General features: G+C 48.7%; 1 protein-coding gene across 5 annotated transcripts in view; it reads right to left on the bottom strand.

Moving 5' to 3' along the window:
- Window positions 1–22,192, bottom strand: part of CFLAR (CASP8 and FADD like apoptosis regulator) — a 216,857-nt gene that overhangs the window by 48,498 nt on the left and 146,167 nt on the right. For 4 of the 5 annotated variants that reach the window (XM_030208689.1, XM_030208692.1, XM_030208690.1 and 1 more), the window contains one exon: window positions 1,245–1,294. In XM_030208689.1, the coding sequence (XP_030064549.1) occupies window positions 1,245–1,294 (50 nt within the window). The remainder of the gene's footprint in view (window positions 1–1,244; window positions 1,295–22,192) is intronic. The other variant, XM_030208693.1, reaches the window with a different exon arrangement.

Here is a 22,192-nt window from a genome sequence, read left to right as displayed (position 1 = left end):
CGGTAGCCCAGCTTTCTGGATGTGGGTGTTGGGCACATGAAATCGGCCCCGTTGGGATTCCCCAGCACCCTGTACCCCCTTTCTTCGTGCCTTCCCGGATCCCCTTTCACCTGCACCCTCACAATACAAATGCATGATCACTTTATATTGCTGCTCCCTGTGCAGAATGTTTTTAGTCAATGAACGGAAAAGGCGTAAAGCTCAGTCTGCATTTAATAGAATTATTCGGAGAACTTTACTGCAGCAATTAATCGGGTCCAAGTGCTTGAAAAGAAGGTAGATTCATTTTCTCAACCTAGGACGATCTTTTATTGCATAACAAACTGGAGAATGTTATTCGCAGTAAGAAGTTGCGAGTAATTAATTTTCCAAATGTACCTAACATCTCTACTAAAGAAATGTTTAGAAAATATATGATAGAAATCCTTAAGATACAGTATCTGAATCAAATTTACCTCAAGTGGTTAAAGCATACTATTTTCCACTGAAATCTAAAGCTGTTACCCTGGGAGTGTCAGCAGATTCCTTGGACCTGAGTGTTTGATCCCCAACAAATGGGATTAGCAATTTTTCTGGAGACATCTACACAGCTGCAAACTACTCCAGCTACCTTAATTGTAACTTTCACATTGGACTCTGAGAGAGACCATTTATTACGATTGTTTTTCCTTAATATAGATGCTTCTTTTGCGGACTGAGGGTCCGTATGTTTCCTCATGTGACACAGACAACCCAGAAGAAAAGATAGCAATGTCTTTTAATGTGCCCAAAAGTCCTTCAGTTCAGGGCTATTTTTTTGCTTAGATATCCATGTAAATATATAGCGACCATGTAAATATATAGTGACCATAGGGACAAGAAGTTTGTGTTTTTTGAAAGTTCCGAATTGTTCTTGTTCCTTGAGGACAAGGTACCATTAGCTATTTCAACCCCTCCAGACCTCTTTCTCACTTTTATATCTTTGAATTTAGGGTAGGCCATTAATTTTGTATGTAACTGGATATGACTTTTTTTTCCCTGTTATTATGATTCTTATTTCTGTATGGTTAGTGATCCTACTTGTAACTGCTTTAACCCCTTTAAATAAGGACTTTGTGAAAAAATGGTTGAGTGAGTGTGTGTGTGTGTTTGGTTAATTTTCTCACTTTCCATTTCAAGACTGTTCTTGTAAAGATTTTGAAAATTGTAAGCAATAAATAAATAAGACTAAGGAAAGAATTATAGGGAAAAAAGTCCACCATTACCTGGGAATTGTACTCTCCTGACTCTTGAACTGATAACTGGATCGGTCCTGCTTGAGGTACAAAGAATAACTTAATGAATGACAATGTCATGTAACTCAAATCTTCTTCTTAAGTCCAGAAGCATTTTATGACGAGAAGGAAGAAAGGGGTGCAAATCCAGACAGACTTCTACCCTGAGTCAGAACTCTGGCACATAACATCATCTGGTGGATAGCAATGTTCTGCTTTCTAAAAGATCATAAGGTTTCTCACTTTGCAGAATGAACTTTAGGCTGATTCTGAGTTTCAGGTACTTTTTTGCCTAGGTTACTGCTGAAATCACATTTCCTACATATTTATCCACTACACAGAGAAAACAGAATGCAAGCTGCATGAGCCAGAAGCCCACACACAAAACAAAAGGTTATTAACAAAATGTTATCTAGTAAGCCCAAGCCACAAGAGGTTTCTTTTTTAAAATCTACAAGGAATCTGGACAAACAGGATCATAAATTCCATAACGGGTATAGATAGCATTCTATAAACCAAGACTAGCTCATGATGTCCCACATTGCTTTGAATTAACTGGTTGCTCTATTCTGTATTTGGAGAGAAAAGCTGAGTCAAGTTTAAGATCAAAAATTGGTGGAAACAGATTTTCACTTCTTTGTGCACAGAAACCAGTGTGTTATTCTCACTCTCTAGCAAATAAATATAAAAGTAAGGGAAAATTATGTCTTACCTGGTAATTTTCTTTCATTTAGTTCGAACAGATCAGTCCAGACTAGTGGGTTATGTCCATCGACCATTAGCAGACAGAGAAGGAAAGTAGTTATTTGCCATCTGCCTCTTAAGGGTACTGGGCTGCTATAGGACCTCATTATTTCAAAGGACAAAACAATGGAAGTTACATACATAAACAAACAAACAAACAAACAAAAAGTATATAACATATTCATACATAACTCAAGCAGAGCATGTAATTAATATCAATATGCACAGTCAAAACAGGAAGGCACAAGTACACAGAAGGGGCTCTCACAGTTTGTCCAAATCTGGAGCTACTCTAGACAACCAAGACTGAGTTGGCCAGTGGAAGGAGGAACCAGTGTACCATGTGGGCACAAATCAGGAAGAGAAGCAAGAGATAATGAAATATACAGTTGAAGCATCCAATTAGCAGATGCTGCTGACTAGCGAAACCAATAAATATAACATCTTTAAATGATGGAAAAAGCATATTGCACTCAAAAATATTCCTCCCAAAACTAAATTAAAAAGCGATCATACAATATATTTATTATTAAGCTGGAAGGTCTCAGTTAAATAACCATCACTACTGTTTGTCCCCAGTTCAGAGAGCCACATTAATTAACTTCTTTCTGAATGAATATATGTAATGTCTAATGTGTAATCCTTCAACTATGCACTCTGCACTATATAAGTTATAAACAAAAATGGCAACCTCACTCATAAAACAATATGCAATTAAAGCTTGCCAAAATTTCTTTCAAAGACTTATCTGTGCATAAAAGAATCTCAGCCTAGTGAATAAAGGTCTGCCATCAAGTAAAGAAGGCATACCTTGAAACAGATTTTCCAAAGAGAAGACAGATCTGATGGAAAACCATCAAAGACAGAGTAAACCGAATCGTATAACAAATTAAACAGGGTAAACACCAGGAAAGGTAGGAACACAATAAGGTTGGGTTTCTGGACTGATCTGTTGGGAATAAAGGAAAGAAAGTTACCAGGTAAGACATAATTTTCCCTTCCATATCGTTTATTTATTTTCTATACCGTTACTTAATTGCATATACAAACCAGAACGGTTTACATTCTTTATCGTCCAACAGATCAGTCCAAACTAGTGGGATATAGCAAAGCAGTACCCATATAGGGTGGGAGAACTGAGCCGTAGGATAAACATGATAATAAAAGGCCATGAGACCTGAAATAAAGAAGGATCTATAAACCAGGGGGGGGCCCACATTATCAGCTATTGCAGGGTTGAGTTTCATAAAGGAAAGGAGTGTAGAGAATATGATCTATACAAGAGCAAGTGTCCAATCTAAAGGGCAACTGCTCAACAGCTTAAGATAATCTAAACCTCTAGACTAAAGCGAGCAAAAAATTCAGATTATTTATAACCTGCCTTTACCCACGGCAAAGTACAAAACAGATACATAATAGAAACATTAACAAATATACCTCACATATGCATACACTACCAAACTATAAATGCAAAAAGCACAAATGTGCATCCAGTCCATCTGAAAAAGCTCAATGCACTGCAAAGGCTTGATACAAAAGATAACGCTTCAATAACTTCTTAAAGGAAGCAATAGTTTATTGTTGCTTTAGCACCAATGGCAAATGATGTTTTGTTTTTTTTTCCCTCCAGATATCCAAGCCGTTTCTGGGGTGCTGTTGTCAACTGCATTACACACAGGGTTATGAAAGCATGGCTCCAGTGCCATTGTGAAAATACAGCAAGTTTAATTTTTTAGCCTATCACCAACAGAGAACGGTCTTGTTGCATGCTGAAGGAAGGCACAACAGAGGCTGATAAAGAGGGCACTGACAGCATAAGGAAGGACTTCATATATGTGGGTCCTATAGCACAAGTACAATGTATATATTCTGTGTGTCCCGGTTACACTTCTCTCAACTTGAAGGTCTGTTGTATACTGCAGGGAAGACAACCAGTCTCTTATCCTTCATCAAACTCATGAAAAGGTGCAAAAGGAAGGAAGATGCAACCCTCTGACATCCATCTCAGAAGCCTTCTCTTGTACAGGCATTAGAGACATAATGCATTACTACATGAATACTGTCCTTTTTGCAGGGAATGAGGTGCACTGCACTGCTCATGCTGATGAACAGCTGTGGCAGTGCACACCACGAAGAATGGACCTGTGAAGAAAAGCCAAAAGGACAAGCTCTGAATAGAGGAGGAACTGAACAAGCTAGGGCAGACCTGTCAGAGATAGCAAGATAAGATAAACTGAGTCTAAAAGTTTATTCGTGTGGCTCTACACATGTCTATATGCGTGTCCTTCTCTGTGTGGGATATTGGTGTTATATATTTATTATCTCCCAATCAACGCAATTAAGTATATTTTTTTGCATGCATTTTATTTTATGAGTGGTTAGTTAAGTTTTTTTAACTGTGTATACACATAATTTAAATATGATTTTAGAAGACTATTTGTATAACTATATTTGTGTTATTATTTCTTGTAGCCCCTGAAGCAGCCCTGCTGGGCGAAACACGGCCTGTGTCAGGCTATTTATACGTGTGTGTGTATATATATAACTCTTATTTGAATTTGCTAATAAATTACGTTCTTAACGATCTGCTTTGTGCATTTTCCATCTTGGAGCTTGCAGACCGTCTGCCTTTGTGCTTTCTTGGAGAGACTAATAATGCCTGCGAATTCAACAGCAAAATATCTGAAAATCTGAACTGCAAAAGTGCCTGCAAGATCAGCATAGAGAGAACAAAACTATGAGCTCAGCAAAGTGAGACTACTATCTCCACACAGAGAAGAATATAAGGCAGCACTGAGAATGTGAGATTACGAGCTCAGCATAGAGAAGAGAGAGACTATGAACTCAGCAAACAGGTGACTTGCGTGTTTACCAGATGGCGTGCCTATAGCAGCAACAGAGTGAATGAATGTGAGCACAAGAGAGCATAAGACCAAATAAGCAGCTGAAAATGCGACTATCCAGCTTATAATCGAAAGTAATCGCCGGCTATTTCCCAACACAAATCGGGATATGGCCGGCGATTTTGCAAAAGCGGCGAAAAGCGTATAATCAAAAGCTACATTTGTGATAGCTTCGCCTCTTTCCCTTCGCCTCGCCGGCGAAAGTTCAAAGGGGCGTGTTGGCGGCGAAGCGAAGGCGGGACATGGGCAGGCTTGGGCGTGGCTACCAGATGGCCGGCTTTCGCGGATAATGGAAAAATAAAACCCGGCGATAAGCAGTATTTCGCCGGGTTTACTTGGTCCTTTTATTTTCACGACCAAGCCTCAAAAAGGTGCTCCAACTGACCAGATGACCACCGGAGGGAATGGGGGATGACCTCCCCTTACTCCCCCAGTGGTCGCCAACCCCCTCCCACACTAAAATTATTAAAATACAAACCTTTTTGGCCAGCCTGTATGCCAGCCTCAAATGTCATACCCAGCACCCTGACAGCAGTATGCAGGTCCCTGGAACAGTTGTTGTTGGTTGCAGTGGACTGCAGAAAGGCAGAGCCAGGTCCATCCCCCCCCTACCTGTTCCACTTGTGGTAGGTAATGTTGAGCCCTCCCAAACCCCCCATAACCCACTGTACCCACATGTAGGTGCCCCCCTTCAGCCCTTAGGGCTAGGGTAATGGTGCACACTTGTGGGCAGTGGGTTTTGGGGGGGATTTGGGGGACTCAGCACACAAGGGAAGGGTGCTATGCACCTGGAAGCTAATTTGGTTGTTTATAAAAGATGTTTGAAGTGCCCCCTAGGGTGCCCGGTTGGTGTCCTGGCATGTGAGGGGGACCATTGCACTACAAATGCTGGCTCCTCCCTCGGCCAAATGCCTTGGATTTCGCCGGGTTTGAGATTGCCGGCAGTTTTTTCCATTATCGCGGAAAAACAAAAGTGGCGATCTCAAACCCGGCGAAATCCAAGGCATTTCGCCGGGCCACACCGTATTATCGAAAAAAAAGATGGCCGGCCATCTTTTTTGAAAATATGTTTCCAGCCAGCTGTTGCGCCGCCGCCAAAATAGATCGCCGGCGACCTATTTCGCCGGCGACGTTCGATTATTCCCCTCTATGAGCCCAGTAATATGGGGAAACTACAATCTCAGGACAGTGTGGCTAAAAGCTGGGCTGCCAGCAAACACAACAGATGAACTGTGAATGTAAAACTGGGTCTGTCGTGAGTAAGACCAGGAGCTCTGGCAAGCGCTTGACTGTAAGCACAGCTGAGAGATCATAAACTCCTGTGTGAGAAACAGTAAGCACTGCACAGAGTGAGAAAGGCAGAATGATTCCAAAATAGAGTGAGACAATAATCTCTGCCGAAAGTGAGGTTATGATCTCAGCAGAGAGCATGTCCATGATTTCAGTAGAGAATATGAGCTCAGCTGAAGTGTGACAATAATGTCTGTTTAGATAATGCTCATTATACTAGTAAGTCCATGAATACAAAGCTATCCAAGGTTCAGCCTAGTAAGCCAGTTGAGCCAGAGTAGAAATGGAAATCTACATAAAAGAGAAACAATACACACAAGGCTGAATAGAGGACCCAGCTCAAAATGCTAATCAAGGTGGCTGAACTAGGAGAAGCAGACAGCCACTTGAGACAGCAGGAGCAAAGAAGCCAGATAGCACCTGGTTCTGTGAAATGCTGGAATATTGAAAATGGAAGAGGAAACACACCACCACCTCCAACAACTATAGACAGAAACTCGGATATATCTGCTGTTTTAAACTGCAATCAGTAGCTCCTCCGGCAGTGACGGGGGAGAAGGGAAGAGACTCGGCACTACTGAGTGTTGCCCTCTGCATTAGAAAACTAACTCTACTGATATCTAGCCCAAAGACTGTACCAGGAGTAAGTCTCAGTATAATCAAACTGAAGAACCTTAACCCCAAGAGCCAACAGGATAGTTGGAGGAAGGGAGAGAGACTTGGAGCCACCAAGTATTTTTCTGGCAAGTTCCACATACTCCTCTTTCACCTGAATATAAAGACTTCCAGCCAAGCAAACTAGAATAAATCAACTTAGAAGCTGACATTTCAAGGAGCTGCATGGGAAACTGTCATCATCGCTTGGAGACAGAGAAATACTGAAGTCCTCTAGCTGCACGGTACCATTAGCGGGTGGATCACAAAGATCTTCTTTCTTTTTCTGTCTTCATCCACTGGTCAACAGGCATAAACCATTAGTCCGGTTGGAATGACATGGAAAATACTGCTTAAGATGCTCCCTGTTCCACCACAAACTCCAAAACTGATCTATTACTTAAAAGATTAGGGAAAGAAGTCCTGGGAGCATCTACCTAATAACAAAGTAGATGATGGCAGATGACATGCATGGTCCATCCACTCTGCCCAAGAAGATAAATTCATAGCATATGATATAACATATCCACACGTGATCTTGATCAATCCTTGCCATATTTAGGGCATAAACTGTAGAAATCTGCTCAGCACTGGCTTAATTTTCAACTGCTGAAGTTGCCGTCAAAGCCCACTCAAGCCCAACTTTAAAGTCTACCTGTTTATTTTTTTTATTTGTATTTTAGGTGCTTTTCCTACACTTCTGAAGATAGCTAGTGGTAGACCTGCTTGTGATTGTAATGTCAGGAATAAAGGTCACCCCATTGTTCTATGAAGTGATTTTCCACTGGATCCACACAATGCAAAAACATAACTCTTTTTGTCACTTCTGATTCTTAGCAGCAGAGTGTAAACCTGTGATCCAGGTACAACGCAGTCAGAGAAGGCATTTCAAACATATTTCTTAAAGAAAACAAGAGATAGTAGATGCCCAAAGCTGTAGCCATGGTTTTATTTATTTACTAGTAAAAAAGGCCCGTTTCTGACACAAATGAAACGGGCGCTAGCAAGGTTTTCCTTGGAGTGTGTATGTTTGGGAGAGTGTATGTGAGAGTGACTGTTTGAGAGTCAGAGTGAAAGTGTGAGTGTGTGAGAGAGAGAGTGAGTCTGGGTGTGAGTGTGTTTGTGAGAGAGTGTGTGTGAGAATGAGAGTGTGTGCAAGTGTGTATGTGAGACACAGTGTGAGAGAGAGTGTGTGTGTGTGGGCAAGAGAGAGAGTGTGTGTGAGACACAGATTCTCTGTGAGAGTGAGTGTATGACACCAAGCGAGTGTGTGAGTGACTGTGTGGCACATAGAGAGTGAATGTGATACAGTGTGAGACAGAGTGTGTGAGAGTGAGAGTCAGAAAGACATTGTATATGAGAGAGAGAGTGTGAGCCGTGCCCTCCCAATCCATGGCCATCTGTCCCCTGCCCCCTCCATTCATCCTTTTCCAGCAATTCCCCTCTGTCCCTGAGCCCTGCCCTCCCAATCCATGGCCATCCATGTTTGTCTGTCACCTGCCCCCTCCATTCATCCCTATCCAGCATTTCCCCTCTCTGCCTGAGGCCTGCCCTGCAATCCATATCCATCCATGCCCATCTGTCCCCTCCATTCATCCCTATGCAGCAATTCCCCTCTCCCTGAGTCCTGCCCTTCCAATCCATGCTCCTCTGTCACCTGGTCCCTCCATTTTTCCCTATCCAGCATTTCCCCTCTCTGCCTGAGGCCTGCTCTGCAATCCATATCCATCCATGCCCATCTGTCCCCTCCATTCATCCCTATCCAGCAATTCCCCTCTCCCTGACTCCTGCCCTTCCAATCCATGCCCATCCATGCTCATCTGTCACCTGGCCCCTCCATTTTTCCCTATCCAGCATTTCCCCTCTCTGCCTGAGGCCTGCTCTGCAATCCATATCCATCCATGCCCATTTGTCCCCTCCATTCATCCCTATGCAGCAATTCCCCTCTCCCTGAGTCCTGCCCTTCCAATCCATGCCCATCCATGCTCCTCTGTCACCTGGCCCCTCCATTTTTCCCTATCCAGCATTTCCCCTCTCTGCCTGAGGCCTGCTCTGCAATCCATATCCATCCATGCCCATCTGTCCCCTCCATTCATCCCTATCCAGCAATTCCCCTCTCCCTGAGTCCTGCCCTTCCAATCCATGCCCATCCATGCTCCTCTGTCACCTGGCCCCTCCATTTTTCCCTATCCAGCATTTCCCCTCTCTGCCTGAGGCCTGCTCTGCAATCCATATCCATCCATGCCCATCTGTCCCCTCCATTCATCCCTATCCAGCAATTCCCCTCTCCCTGAGTCCTGCCCTTCCAATCCATGCCCATCCATGCTCCTCTGTCACCTGGCCCCTCCATTTTTCCTTATCCAGCATTTCCCCTCTCTGCCTGAGGCCTGCTCTGCAATCCATATCCATCCATGCCCACCTGTCCCCTCCATTCATCCCTATCCAGCAATTCCCCTCTCCCTGAGTCCTGCCCTTCCAATCCATGCTCATCTGTCACCTGGCCCCTCCATTTTTCCCTATCCAGCAATTTCCCTCTCTCCCTGAGTCCTGTCCTCCCAATCCATGCCCATCCATGCTCCTCTGTCCCCTGCCCCCTCCATTCATCCATTTCCAGTAATTCCCCTCTCTCCCTGTGCCCTGTCCTCCTAATCCATACCCATCCATGCTCCTCTGTCCCCTGCCGCCTCCATTCATCCTTTTCCAGCAAGTCCCCTCTCGCCCTTCCATGACCCCCCCCCCCCCTCGCATCCATGCTACTCTCTCTCCCATGTCCCAGCCTGGCCCGCCCTCTTCTCCCCCCCCCCCCCCTTCGCATCCATGCCTCGCATCCATGCCCCCCCCACCCCTTCGCATCCATGCATCCCTTTTTTTTTTTTTTATTCTTTTTAACTTTACCTCCGTGGCGGTTCGTGCAGCGAAGCGTCAGGGAAGGAGGCGGCGCTCCCGACGTCTAGCTTTCCCTTCGCTGTGTTCCGCCTTATTTTGAAGGCGGAACACAGCGAAGGGAAGGCTAGACGTCGGGAGCGCCGCCTCCTTCCCTGACGTTTCGCTTCCCGATTTGTTTGTTTTTTTCGCGAGGGCGGGGCAGAGACGGCTGGCTGGCTTGAAGGCTTCACACCACGAATCCACGAACCCTACAGCTTCAGTGACGTCAGATGGCTTCACAGAACGTTGTCCTCATTAGAACGTTCACGGTGCGTTTTATTATATTAGATGCATTCTTGTACCTCACTGTTATCCAAAAACAAGTTTTGGTTCAAAGTGGCATACAAATTACACTCTGGTTTACAGTTGTAGTATTGGTTTACATTTTACAATTACAGTTTATCTTTAGGTCGGGGCTTATAGGATAGTTTATGAGTAGTAATCGTAAAGGTTGGGCCTAGGAGGGCCTGGGTCCACCCACTTTTTCTGTAGGCCATCCCAAGGCAGTGCACTTTTGGTGTAGCAAGGAACCTCAAGCCCTGCCAGCTGAAGATAAAGGCAGTCCACTAAAGCTGTGAACCCTGTTGAAAACAACAACAGGAAGCACCCCTGATGCTGGCACCTCATGCTCACATTATATACACAAATTAAGGTACGTGCAGGGTGCTGGCTTCACGTTTTTTTTTTTTTTTTACAGACCCAAGAAAAGAAAAGAAAAATCATCCTATTTCCTACTGTTCATTCTTCCCATCCTAGCTGTAGTAAGGAAAGGCAATCAAGTGCCTAAACAAACAAATAAAAACCTATTCCATTTGCAGGACAACTCATGTTGCTGTCCTCATATCTCTAGTGGGTGAAAGGCACGGTGCTGGGTGACTGCAGGAGACCTAGCAGCATCAGCTTCATCTAATCTATGGTGAGTGAAGCGAATGCTACATACCTGTAGAAGGTATTCTCCGAGGACAGCAGGCTGATTGTTCTCACTGATGGGTGACGTCCACGGCAGCCCCTCCAATCGGAATCTTCACTAGCAAAAGCCTTTGCTAGCCCTCGCGCGCCGATGCGCATTGTAAGGAGGAGGTAGAGGGAAAGCAGAGAAGAGCTGACAGGGGCAGTCAGCCAAGAAATGAAGAGCACTCTCTGCCGGGAAAAGGGGGTAGGAGGTTGGTAAGAAAGGAAGAGAACTACAGAACCCAGCAGCGCTTGCAAGGGAGGAGGGAACATGAGAGACAGCACTCCAACTCCCAGCAGGCAGAGAAGTCAGGAGGTGATTGGGAGATGGAGGATAATCAAGTGGAGGAGCAGCACCTGGGAGAGAGGGTGGGGGAAGACTCCATGGAGTGGGAGGAGATTGATCTGGAGGAGAACAGTGAAAATACCATGAAAGAGGCTGAACAAGGGCAAATGGAGTTCTTCTGCTCAGGACAAAGGGTAATTACCTGAAGAAGGTCAGTCTGGACATTTTGTGGGAGGTTGTCAGAGTGTTGGTGTCTGACAAGCGAGGGTGGAGAAAATGCCTCTATCTCCTTGGCAGTAGGAGAAAGGGAGTAGAGGAATTGACTGATTCAAAGGTATTTCAAGTTGTTGTGAAGTTTCAAGACTGAACTGTTCTGAACTTTTGGGGATTGTTGGGTGGGGGAAGAAGGGAAGCCAGGGGCACAGAGACCAGCAGCTGTAGTCAGTGGACCTGCTGTTTTCTCGCTGGTTGTACTCTGAATAAAGCACTCTACTGAATAAATAGTACTGTGAATTACTTTTTGCAAGTGAGCAGGAACAGTTCCGCTTAGGAGATGGATTAGCCCCAATTGTGTGGGCGAAGAAGGACAGCTCGGAGAGGTGCTAAGTTGTGCGCAGACCACACGGAGGGGTGTTGAGCGGAGAGCGGACAGCACGGAGAGGTGTCGAAACAAGAGCGGACAGCACGGAGGGGTGCTTGCTGACATTTGGTGGCAGTGGTGGGATTTGACCGAACTACCTGGTTCTCCAAGAGAGAGAGGAGCAAGGTTTCAAAATCCTGAGCTATCCGGTGAGCATATAGCAGGGCCGGAAGGGGATTTTTGTGGATGCATGTGTGGGGCCGCAGGGTGGCAAGCCTATAAAAGCAGCTGCACTTGGAGGTTGTTTTCTTTTGTGTCGTCTAGGAGAGAAGAAGACCGGGCGTAATGGATCCAAAGGAGATGTTTTCCTTCATGGCCCATCAGTTCCAAAAACAACAGGAACTGGCGCACAAACTGATGGAGGACTCCTTGGCCGCGTCGAGGGCCCAGCAACAGCCACTTCTGGAACTGTGTCAGGAGTTGTTGAAAGGAGGAGCACGGGTACAGCCTGGGTCGACAGTGCCAGAGGGAACTGCAACTGGAGGAGGGCCGTTGCCCGGAGGCCTGATGGGGATGAACTGGTTACCCTGGGGTAAGCTGTCCGATAAGGACGACATTGAGGATTACCTGGGGGCATTTGAACAGGTAGCGGTTGCTGCAGCCTGGCCAGGGGAGCAATGGACTATGAGACTGGCCCCGGCGTTATCCGGGGAGGCACTGGCAGCTTTTCGCAGTCTCCCTGCTGTGGAGATTGCAGACTATGCTAAACTTAAACGGGCTATTCTGGACAGGTATGGGCTAAGTAAGCAGTCCTACCGAAGGAAATTTAGGGAATGGAGGTGGGCAGAAGGGGAGACGCCCAGGGCTTTGGCCCAGAAATTACTGGATTTAGCCACCAAGTGGTTAGAACCAGAAAAAAACTCAGTGACACAAGTAATGTTAGAGCTGGTGTTGGAGCAGTTTCTGGAGGCCTTACCGGAAGAATTAAAAAGGGATTTGATTAGGCGGGGCTGTGGGTCCTTGGATGAAGCTGTTAAAAGTATGGAATGCTTTCTAGAGTCCCAGCATGTGGGTGGGGGAGGGGTGCGGGCGGGGAAGGGAATATATATGACAGGGTCTAAGCCTCTTCAGGCAAGGAGTGAACCGGCTGGGAAGGGAGAAAGGGGAGTGGGGGTCTCGGGGTATGCTGGGGATCGTATTTGCTATAGGTGTGGGCATAAAGGGCACTTAAGGAAAGATTGTAGGGCCAAGGAGGGCTTTACTTCTCACTCTTATAAGCAGGTGTCCCATCCCTTTACCCAGGTCGTGGAGGTGGGGGGGGTGAAAGTGGAGGCCCTATTAGACTCGGGAGCTGACCAATCTATGCTTTCGAGGAGTTTATGGTCCCGTATAAGTAAGGGAAAGAATGATCAGGGAGGGTCTAGTCATGGTGAGGTAGTTATTCAATGCATTCATGGGGCTAGTACCAGATATCCTTTACATTGGGTGACCGTAAAAGGGCCTATGGGGGCACACCGGATATTAGTAGCGGTGTTGTCTCGGCTGCCTCAGGACCTGATACTGGGGAGGGATTGGGCTCCGTTTTCCCAATATGTGAAGGGGGGAAAAGCCTTTGTAACTACCCGGGCTCAGGGTCAGTCACAACAGGAGGGTGGGGAGGTTCTTCCTTTGGAGCAGGTTTTTCCCTTTCATCCTGAGATTTTTGGTACTCCGGGGAAAAGTAGGAAAGGGGGCCGGCAAAATAAAGGAGCTCAATGGAAAAGAAGTCAGGCCATGATAGAGGTCGAGGGGGAAGGAGATTTCCCAAGGGACCTGGGGCAGCTCATAGAGCAGTTTCCCTCTTTTCAGAGGGAGCAGGAAGCGGACGGTACCTTGCAGTACGCCTGGAGTAGGGCCCGAGAAGGGGAGGGGGGCTCTTCCCCGCATTTTAGGGTGGAGAAGGGGCTGCTATTCAGACTGAACTCGGTAATAGGGAAAGGGTGGCAGAAACAGTTGGTGATACCAAAGGGATTTCGAAGCCTGATCATGAGATTAGCGCATGATCACCCGCTGGGGGGACATAAGGCGACACAGGGTACCCTGGACCAAGTTTTGCAGAGGTTTTATTGGCCCGGGGTTTATAAGGAAGTGGAAGGGTATTGCAATTCCTGTGGGCTCTGCCAGAAGGTAGCTGAGAGGGGGCCAGAGCGGGCGCCTTTATGTCCTTTGCCACGTATTGGGGTTCCTCTAGGCCGCCTGGCTATGGATATTGTAGGACCGCTTCCCAAGTCGCGGAGGGGTTTTGTGTATATTTTGGTGGTGATAGATATGGCCACCCGTTTCCCGTGGGCGGTGCCCCTGCGTACGGTGTCAGCTAAGGTTATTGCCGCTGAGCTGATTCACATTTTCTGTACGGTGGGGTTTCCCCGGGAAGTACTTACGGATAGAGGCACTAATTTTCTCTCCCGTACATTGGCTCAAGTATGGGAGGCCTTTGGTATTGCACACATCCGTACCGCAGCTTACCATCCTCAGACCAATGGTCTGGTAGAGAGATTTAATAAGACTCTTAAGACTCTCTTGCGTAGAGGGTTGGGCAGCTGTATGGATGAGTGGGATCGCCTCTTGCCGTTTGTCTTATACACCTGTAGGGAGAGTGTGCAGGCTTCATTAGGAGTGTCTCCGTTTGAATTAATGTATGGGAGGGGTCCGCGGGGAATTTTAGATATCCTGAGGGAACAATGGGTGCCACCGGATAGAGGAGACTGTACAGTGGTCTCTTATCTGTTTGACCTGAAGGGTAGGTTACGACGGTTGGGGGGCTATGCTCGGGATAGATTGGGTAAAAGTCAACAATATCAGAAATCATATTATGATCGGGGAGTGAAAGAGCGAGAGTTTGCAGAAGGGGAGAAAGTCATAATTATGATAGCAGATGGCCCGCACAAATTTGAAAGTCGGTGGAGGGGACCGGTGGTGATTACTAAGAAATTGGGGCCAGTTACGTATGAGGTGAGGAATAAGAGGGGGAGAAAGCAAACATATCATGTGAATGTGTTAAAGTTGTGGAGGGAAAGGAAGGTGCTGTGGGGCGGGACTAAGGCGATGGAGGAGGAGGATCTGGGGCCTCAGATCGCGGACATCTTTAAGTCCCTGAAGCCCCACATTGCAGGGGAGTTGAATAAAGGTTAGCAGCAGGAACTTGGGGCCCTACTAGAAGAGTTCCAGGATGTACTTACTCCATGTCCGGGGGAGACACATTTGAGCATGCATGAGATTGTTACAGATCAGGGCCGGGTGGTTAGGCAAAGACCTTATAGGCTGTCCCCAGTGAAACAACAGGAGGTGATTAGACAGGTGAAGGAAATGCTGGAGTATGGTATTATTGAGGAATCATATAGCCCTTGGTCTAGTCCAGTGGTGCTGGTGCCTAAGAAAGATGATACCTGGCGGTTTTGTATTGATTTCCGCCAGGTTAATGCCCTCTCCTCTCCCGATGCCTATCCTATGCCTCGTATTGAGGATTTATTAGATAGGTTGGGGTCGGCCCAGTATCTTTCTACGCTGGACTTGACCAAGGGATATTGGCAGATTCCTTTATCTGCTGAGGCTAAGCCCAAGACGGCCTTTTCTACTCCCTTGGGGCTCTTTCAATTTAAGAGGATGCCGTTTGGCTTGAACTCCGCAGCGGCGTCCTGTCAGCGCCTGCTGGATAGGGTCTTACGGCCTCATCAGAGTTATGCTGCGGCTTATCTGGATGACGTCATTATCCATAGTGAGGACTGGGTTACACACATGAGGCAGGTCAGGAAGGTGTTAACAGCTTTCCGGGAGGCAGGTCTCACTCTTAATCCCCAAAAATGTCACTTCGCCCGGCAGGAGGTTAAATATCTGGGCTATAAGGTGGGGGGTGGGCAGGTAAAACCCTTGTTGGATAAAGTACAAAGTATTAGGGAGTTTGCTTATCCAGCGACAAAAAAAAGGCTGCGGAGTTTCCTTGGGCTAGTCGGGTACTACCGCAGGTTCATTCCCCATTTTGCCTCACAGGCGGAACCCTTAACAAATATGTTAAAAGGGAATCGACCGAACCAGTTGAGATGGGGGGAGGAGGAGAAGGAAGCCTTTCAATGTTTGCGTTTAGCGCTATGTGAGGATCCGGTGCTGAAGGCAGTTGAATGGGACAAACCCTTTGTGCTGCAAACGGATGCCTCGGGGGTGGGCTTGGGGGCAGTTCTTTCTCAGATTCATGATGGGGAGGAGCATCCGGTGTTATATTTGAGCCGTAAACTCCTTCCTCATGAAAAAGGCTATGCCACAATTGAGAAGGAGTGTCTGGCTATTAAGTGGGCCACCCAAATGTGTCAATACTATTTAGAGGGACGGCCCTTTAGGCTCATTACAGATCATGCCCCCTTGAAATGGTTAATGCATATGAAAAGCGCTAATGCCAGACTTATGAGGTGGTATCTGTCCTTACAACCCTTTCAGTTCCGGGTGGAGCATCGGGCAGGGAAACTATTGGGGAATGTTGATATTTTGTCCCGAATGGCTGGTCAGGAGGTTGAAGTAGTTAAACCCCGGGAGGGAAAAAGGTTCTTAAGCGGGGGGGTATGTAAGGAGGAGGTAGAGGGAAAGCAGAGAAGAGCTGACAGGGGCAGTCAGCCAAGAAATGAAGAGCACTCTCTGCCGGGAAAAGGGGGTAGGAGGTTGGTAAGAAAGGAAGAGAACTACAGAACCCAGCAGCGCTTGCAAGGGAGGAGGGAACATGAGAGACAGCACTCCAACTCCCAGCAGGCAGAGAAGTCAGGAGGTGATTGGGAGATGGAGGATAATCAAGTGGAGGAGCAGCACCTGGGAGAGAGGGTGGGGGAAGACTCCATGGAGTGGGAGGAGATTGATCTGGAGGAGAACAGTGAAAATACCATGAAAGAGGCTGAACAAGGGCAAATGGAGTTCTTCTGCTCAGGACAAAGGGTAATTACCTGAAGAAGGTCAGTCTGGACATTTTGTGGGAGGTTGTCAGAGTGTTGGTGTCTGACAAGCGAGGGTGGAGAAAATGCCTCTATCTCCTTGGCAGTAGGAGAAAGGGAGTAGAGGAATTGACTGATTCAAAGGTATTTCAAGTTGTTGTGAAGTTTCAAGACTGAACTGTTCTGAACTTTTGGGGATTGTTGGGTGGGGGAAGAAGGGAAGCCAGGGGCACAGAGACCAGCAGCTGTAGTCAGTGGACCTGCTGTTTTCTCGCTGGTTGTACTCTGAATAAAGCACTCTACTGAATAAATAGTACTGTGAATTACTTTTTGCAAGTGAGCAGGAACAGTTCCGCTTAGGAGATGGATTAGCCCCAATTGTGTGGGCGAAGAAGGACAGCTCGGAGAGGTGCTAAGTTGTGCGCAGACCACACGGAGGGGTGTTGAGCGGAGAGCGGACAGCACGGAGAGGTGTTGAAACAAGAGCGGACAGCACGGAGGGGTGCTTGCTGACAGCATGCGCGGCCGTCTTCCCGCCCGAAACCGGCTAGTGCCGGCCAGTCTCATATGTAGCAAGACAAAGAGAAGGGAAGACACAACTCCAAAGGGGAGGCGGGCGGGTTTGTGACAACAATCAGCCTGCTGTCCTCGGAGAATACCTTCTACAGGTATGTAGCATTCGCTTTCTCCGAGGACAAGCAGGCTGCTTGTTCTCACTGATGGGGTATCCCTAGCCCCCAGGCTCACTCAAAACAATAACCATGGTCAATTGGGCCTCGCAACGGCGAGGACATAACTGAGATTGACCTAAAAAATTTACCAACTAACTGAGAGTGCAGCCTGGAACAGAACAAACATGGGCCTAGGGGGGTGGAGTTGGATTCTAAACCCCGAACAGATTCTGAAGCACTGACTGCCCGAACCAACTGTCGCGTCGGGTATCCTGCTGCAGGCAGTAATGAGATGTGAATGTGTGGACAGATGACCACGTCGCAGCTTTGCAAATCTCTTCAATAGTTGCTGACTTCAAGTGGGCTACCGACGCTGCCATGGCTCTAACATTATGAGCCGTGACATGACCCTCAAGAGCCAGCCCAGCCTGGGCGTAAGTGAAGGAAATGCAATCTGCTAGCCAATTGGATATGGTGCGTTTTCCCACAGCCACTCCCCTCCTGTTGGGATCAAAAGAAACAAACAATTGGGCGGACTGTCTGTTGGGCTGTGTCCGCTCCAGATAGAAGGCCAATGCTCTCTTGCAGTCCAATGTGTGCAGCTGACGTTCAGCAGGGCAGGAATGAGGACGGGGAAAGAATGTTGGCAAGACAATTGACTGGTTCAGATGGAACTCCGACACAACCTTTGGCAAGAACTTAGGGTGAGTGCGGAGGACTACTCTGTTATGATGAAATTTGGTGTAAGGAGCCTGGGCTACCAGGGCCTGAAGCTCACTGACTCTACGAGCTGAAGTAACTGCCACCAAGAAAATGACCTTCCAGGTCAAGTACTTCAGATGGCAGGAATTCAGTGGCTCAAAAGGAGGTTTCATCAGCTGGGTGAGAACGACATTGAGATCCCATGACACTGTAGGAGGCTTGACAGGGGGCTTTGACAAAAGCAAACCTCTCATGAAGCGAACAACTAAAGGCTGTCCTGAGATCGGCTTACCTTCCACACGGTAATGGTATGCACTGATTGCACTAAGGTGAACCCTTACAGAGTTGGTCTTGAGACCTGACTCAGACAGGTGCAGAAGGTATTCAAGCAGGGTCTGTGTAGGACGAGAGCGAGGATCTAGGGCCTTGCTGTCACACCAGACGGCAAACCTCCTTCACAGAAAGAAGTAACTCCTCTTAGTGGAATCTTTCCTGGAAGCAAGCAAGATGCGGGAGACACCCTCTGACAGACCCAAAGAGGCAAAGTCTACGCTCTCAACATCCAGGCCGTGAGAGCCAGGGACCGGAGGTTGGGATGCAGAAGCGCCCCTTCGTCCTGTGTGATGAGGGTCGGAAAACACTCCAATACCACGGTTCTGCGGAGGACAACTCCAGAAGAAGAGGGAACCAGATCTGACGCGGCCAAAAAGGAGCAATCAGAATCATGGTGCCTCGGTCTTGCTTGAGTTTCAACAAAGCCTTCCCCACCAGAGGTATGGGAGGATAAGCATACAGCAGACCCTCCCCCCAGTCCAGGAGGAAGGCATCCGATGCCAGTCTGCCGTGGGCCTGAAGCCTGGAACAGAACTGAGGGACTTTGTGGTTGGCTCGAGATGCGAAGAGATCTACCAAGGGGGTGCCCCACACCTGGAAGATCTGACGCACTACACGGGAATTGAGCGACCACTCGTGAGGTTGCATAATCCTGCTCAACCTGTCGGCCAGACTGTTGTTTACGCCTGCCAGATATGTGGCTTGGAGCACCATGCCGTGACGGCGAGCCCAGAGCCACATGCTGACGGCTTCCTGACACAGGGGGCGAGATCCGGTGCCCCTCTGCTTGTTGACGTAATACATGGCAACCTGGTTGTCTGTCTGAATTTGGATAATTTGATGGGACAGCCGATCTCTGAAAGCCTTCAGAGCGTTCCAGATCGCTCGTAACTCCAGAAGATTGATCTGCAGATCGCGTTCCTGGAGGGACCAGCTTCCTTGGGTGTGAAGCCCATCGACATGAGCTCCCCATCCCAGGAGAGACGCATCCGTGGTCAGCACTTTTTGTGGCTGAGGAATTTGGAAAGGACATCCCAGAGTCAAATTGGACCAAATCATCCACCAATACAGGGATTTGAGAAAACTCGTGGACAGGTGGATCACGTCTTCTAGATCCCCAGCAGCCTGAAACCACTGGGAAGCTAGGGTCCATTGAGCAGATCTCATGTGAAGGCGGGCCATGGGAGTCACATGAACTGTGGAGGCCATGTGGCCCAGCAATCTCAACATCTGCCGAGCTGTGATCTGCTGAGACGCTCGCACCCGCGAGACGAGGGACAACAAGTTGTTGGCTCTCGTCTCTGGGAGATAGGCGCGAGCCGTCCGAGAATCCAGCAGAGCTCCTATGAATTCGAGTTTCTGCACTGGGAGAAGATGGAACTTTGGGTAATTTATCACAAACCCCAGTAGCTCCAGGAGGCGAATAGTCATCTGCATGGACTGCAGGGCTCCTGCCTCGGATGTGTTCTTCACCAGCCAATCGTCGAGATATGGGAACACGTGTACCCCCAGTCTGCGAAGTGCCGCTGCTACTACAGCCAAGCACTTCGTGAACACTCTGGGCGCAGAGGCGAGCCCAAAGGGTAGCACACAGTACTGGAAGTGACGTGTGCCCAGCTGAAATCGCAGATACTGTCTGTGAGCTGGCAGTATCGGGATGTGGGTGTAGGCGTCCTTCAAGTCCAGAGAGCATAGCCAATTGTTTTCCTGAATCATGGGGAGAAGGGTGCCCAGGGAAAGCATCCTGAACTTTTCTTTGACCAGATATATGTTCAGAGCCCTTAGGTCTAGGATGGGACGCATCCCCCCTGTTTTCTTTTCCACAAGGAAGTACCTGGAATAGAATCCCAGCCCTTCTTGCCCGGATGGCACGGGCTCGACCGCATTGGCGCTGAGAAGGGCGGAGAGTTCCTCTGCAAGTACCTGCTTGTATTGGAAGCTGTAAGACTGAGCTCCCGGTGGACAATTTGGAAGTTTTGAGGCCAAATTGAGGGTGTATCCTTGCCGGACTATTTGGAGAACCCACTGATCGGAGGTTATGAGAGGCCACCTTTGGTGAAAAGCTTTCAACCTCCCTCCGACTGGCAGGTCGCCCGGCACTGACACTTGGATGTCGGCTATGCTCTGCTGGAGCCAGTCAAAAGCTCGTCCCTTGCTTTTGCTGGGGAGCCAAGGGGCCCTGCTGAGGCGCACGCTGCTGACGAGAGCGAGCGCGCTGGGGCTTAGCCTGGGCCGCAGGCTGTCGAGAAGGAGGATTGTACCTACGCTTGCCAGAAGAGTAGGGAACAGTCTTCCTTCCCCCCAAAAATCTTCTACCTGTAGAGGTAGAGGCTGAAGGCTGCCGGCGGGAGAAATTGTCGAATGCGGTGTCCCGCTGGTGGAGCTGCTCTACCACCTTTTCGACTTTTTCTCCAAAAATATTATCCGCACGGCAAGGCGAGTCCGCAATCCGCTGCTGGATTCTATTCTCCAGGTCGGAGGCACGCAGCCATGAGAGTCTGCGCATCACCACACCTTGAGCAGCGGCCCTGGACGCAACATCAAAGGTGTCATACACCCCTCTGGCCAGGAATTTCCTGCACGCCTTCAGCTGCCTGACCACCTCCTGAAATGGCTTGGCTTGCTCAGGGGGGAGCTTATCCACCAAGCCTGCCAACTGCCGCACATTGTTCCGCATGTGGATGCTCGTGTAGAGCTGGTAGGACTGAATTTTGGCCACGAGCATAGAAGAATGGTAGGCCTTCCTCCCAAAGGAGTCCAAGGTTCTAGAGTCCTTGCCCGGGGGTGCCGAAGCATGCTCCCTAGAACTCTTGGCCTTCTTTAGGGCCAAATCCACAACTCCAGAGTCGTGAGGCAACTGAGTGCGCATCAGCTCTGGGTCCCCATGGATCCGGTACTGGGACTCGATCTTCTTGGGAATGTGGGGATTAGTTAATGGTTTGGTCCAGTTCGCCAGCAATGTCTTTTTGAGGACATGATGCATGGGTACTGTGGACGCTTCCTTAGGTGGAGAAGGATAGTCCAGGAGCTCAAACATTTCAGCCCTGGGCTCGTCCTCCACAACCACCGGGAAGGGGATGGCCGTAGACATCTCCCGGACAAAGGAAGCGAAAGACAGACTCTCGGGAGGAGAAAGCTGTCTTTCAGGAGAGGGAGTGGGATCAGAAGGAAGACCCTCAGACTCCTCGTCAGAGAAATATCTGATGTCTTCCTCTTCTTCCCACGAGGCCTCACCATCGGTGTCAGACACAAGTTCACGAACCTGTGTCTGCAACCGTGTCCGGCTCGACTCCGTGGAACCACGGCCATGATGGGAGCGTCGAGAGGTAGACTCCCTCGCCCGCACCGGCGAAGCTCCCTCCGCCGACGTAGTCGGGGAGCCTTCCTGGGAGGCGGCCGATGCCGGAGACCTCACCCCGGGCAATGGGCCAGCCGGCGCCTCACTCAACAGTACCGGTGGCGCAAGCACCCCCGGTACCGGAGGGGTAGGGCGCAACAGCTCTCCCAGAATCTCTGGGAGAACGGCCCGGAGACTCTAATTCAGAGTGGCTGCAGAAAAAGGCATGGAAGTCGATGCAGGCGTCGATGTCAGAGTCTGTTCCGGGCGTGGAGGCTGTTCCGGGCTGTCCAGAGTGGAGCGCATCGACACCTCTTGGACAGAGGGTGAGCGGTCCTCTCGGTGCCGACTCCTTTGGCGACCCAGAGCTCTCGGTGCCGACGCGGGAAGGGGACCGGTGTCGATGCTTCTTCGATTTTTTGGAGCAAAGCACGTCACCGGTGCTTCCCGGCACCGACGAGGAGGACGTAGAATCCAGCCGTCTCTTCCTCGGGGCCGAGACCGAAGAGGGCCGGTCTCGGGGGGACTGTACCGCAGGAGCCCTCAGGGTAGGGGGAGACCCACCCGAAGGCTCACCGCCACCAGCAGGGGAATGGACAGCCTTCACCTGCACT

This window comes from Microcaecilia unicolor, chromosome 7 (genome assembly GCF_901765095.1).
Source record: "Microcaecilia unicolor chromosome 7, aMicUni1.1, whole genome shotgun sequence".
NCBI classification, from domain to species: Eukaryota; Metazoa; Chordata; class Amphibia; order Gymnophiona; family Siphonopidae; genus Microcaecilia; species Microcaecilia unicolor.
This window is presented reverse-complemented; position numbering and strand designations above follow the sequence as displayed.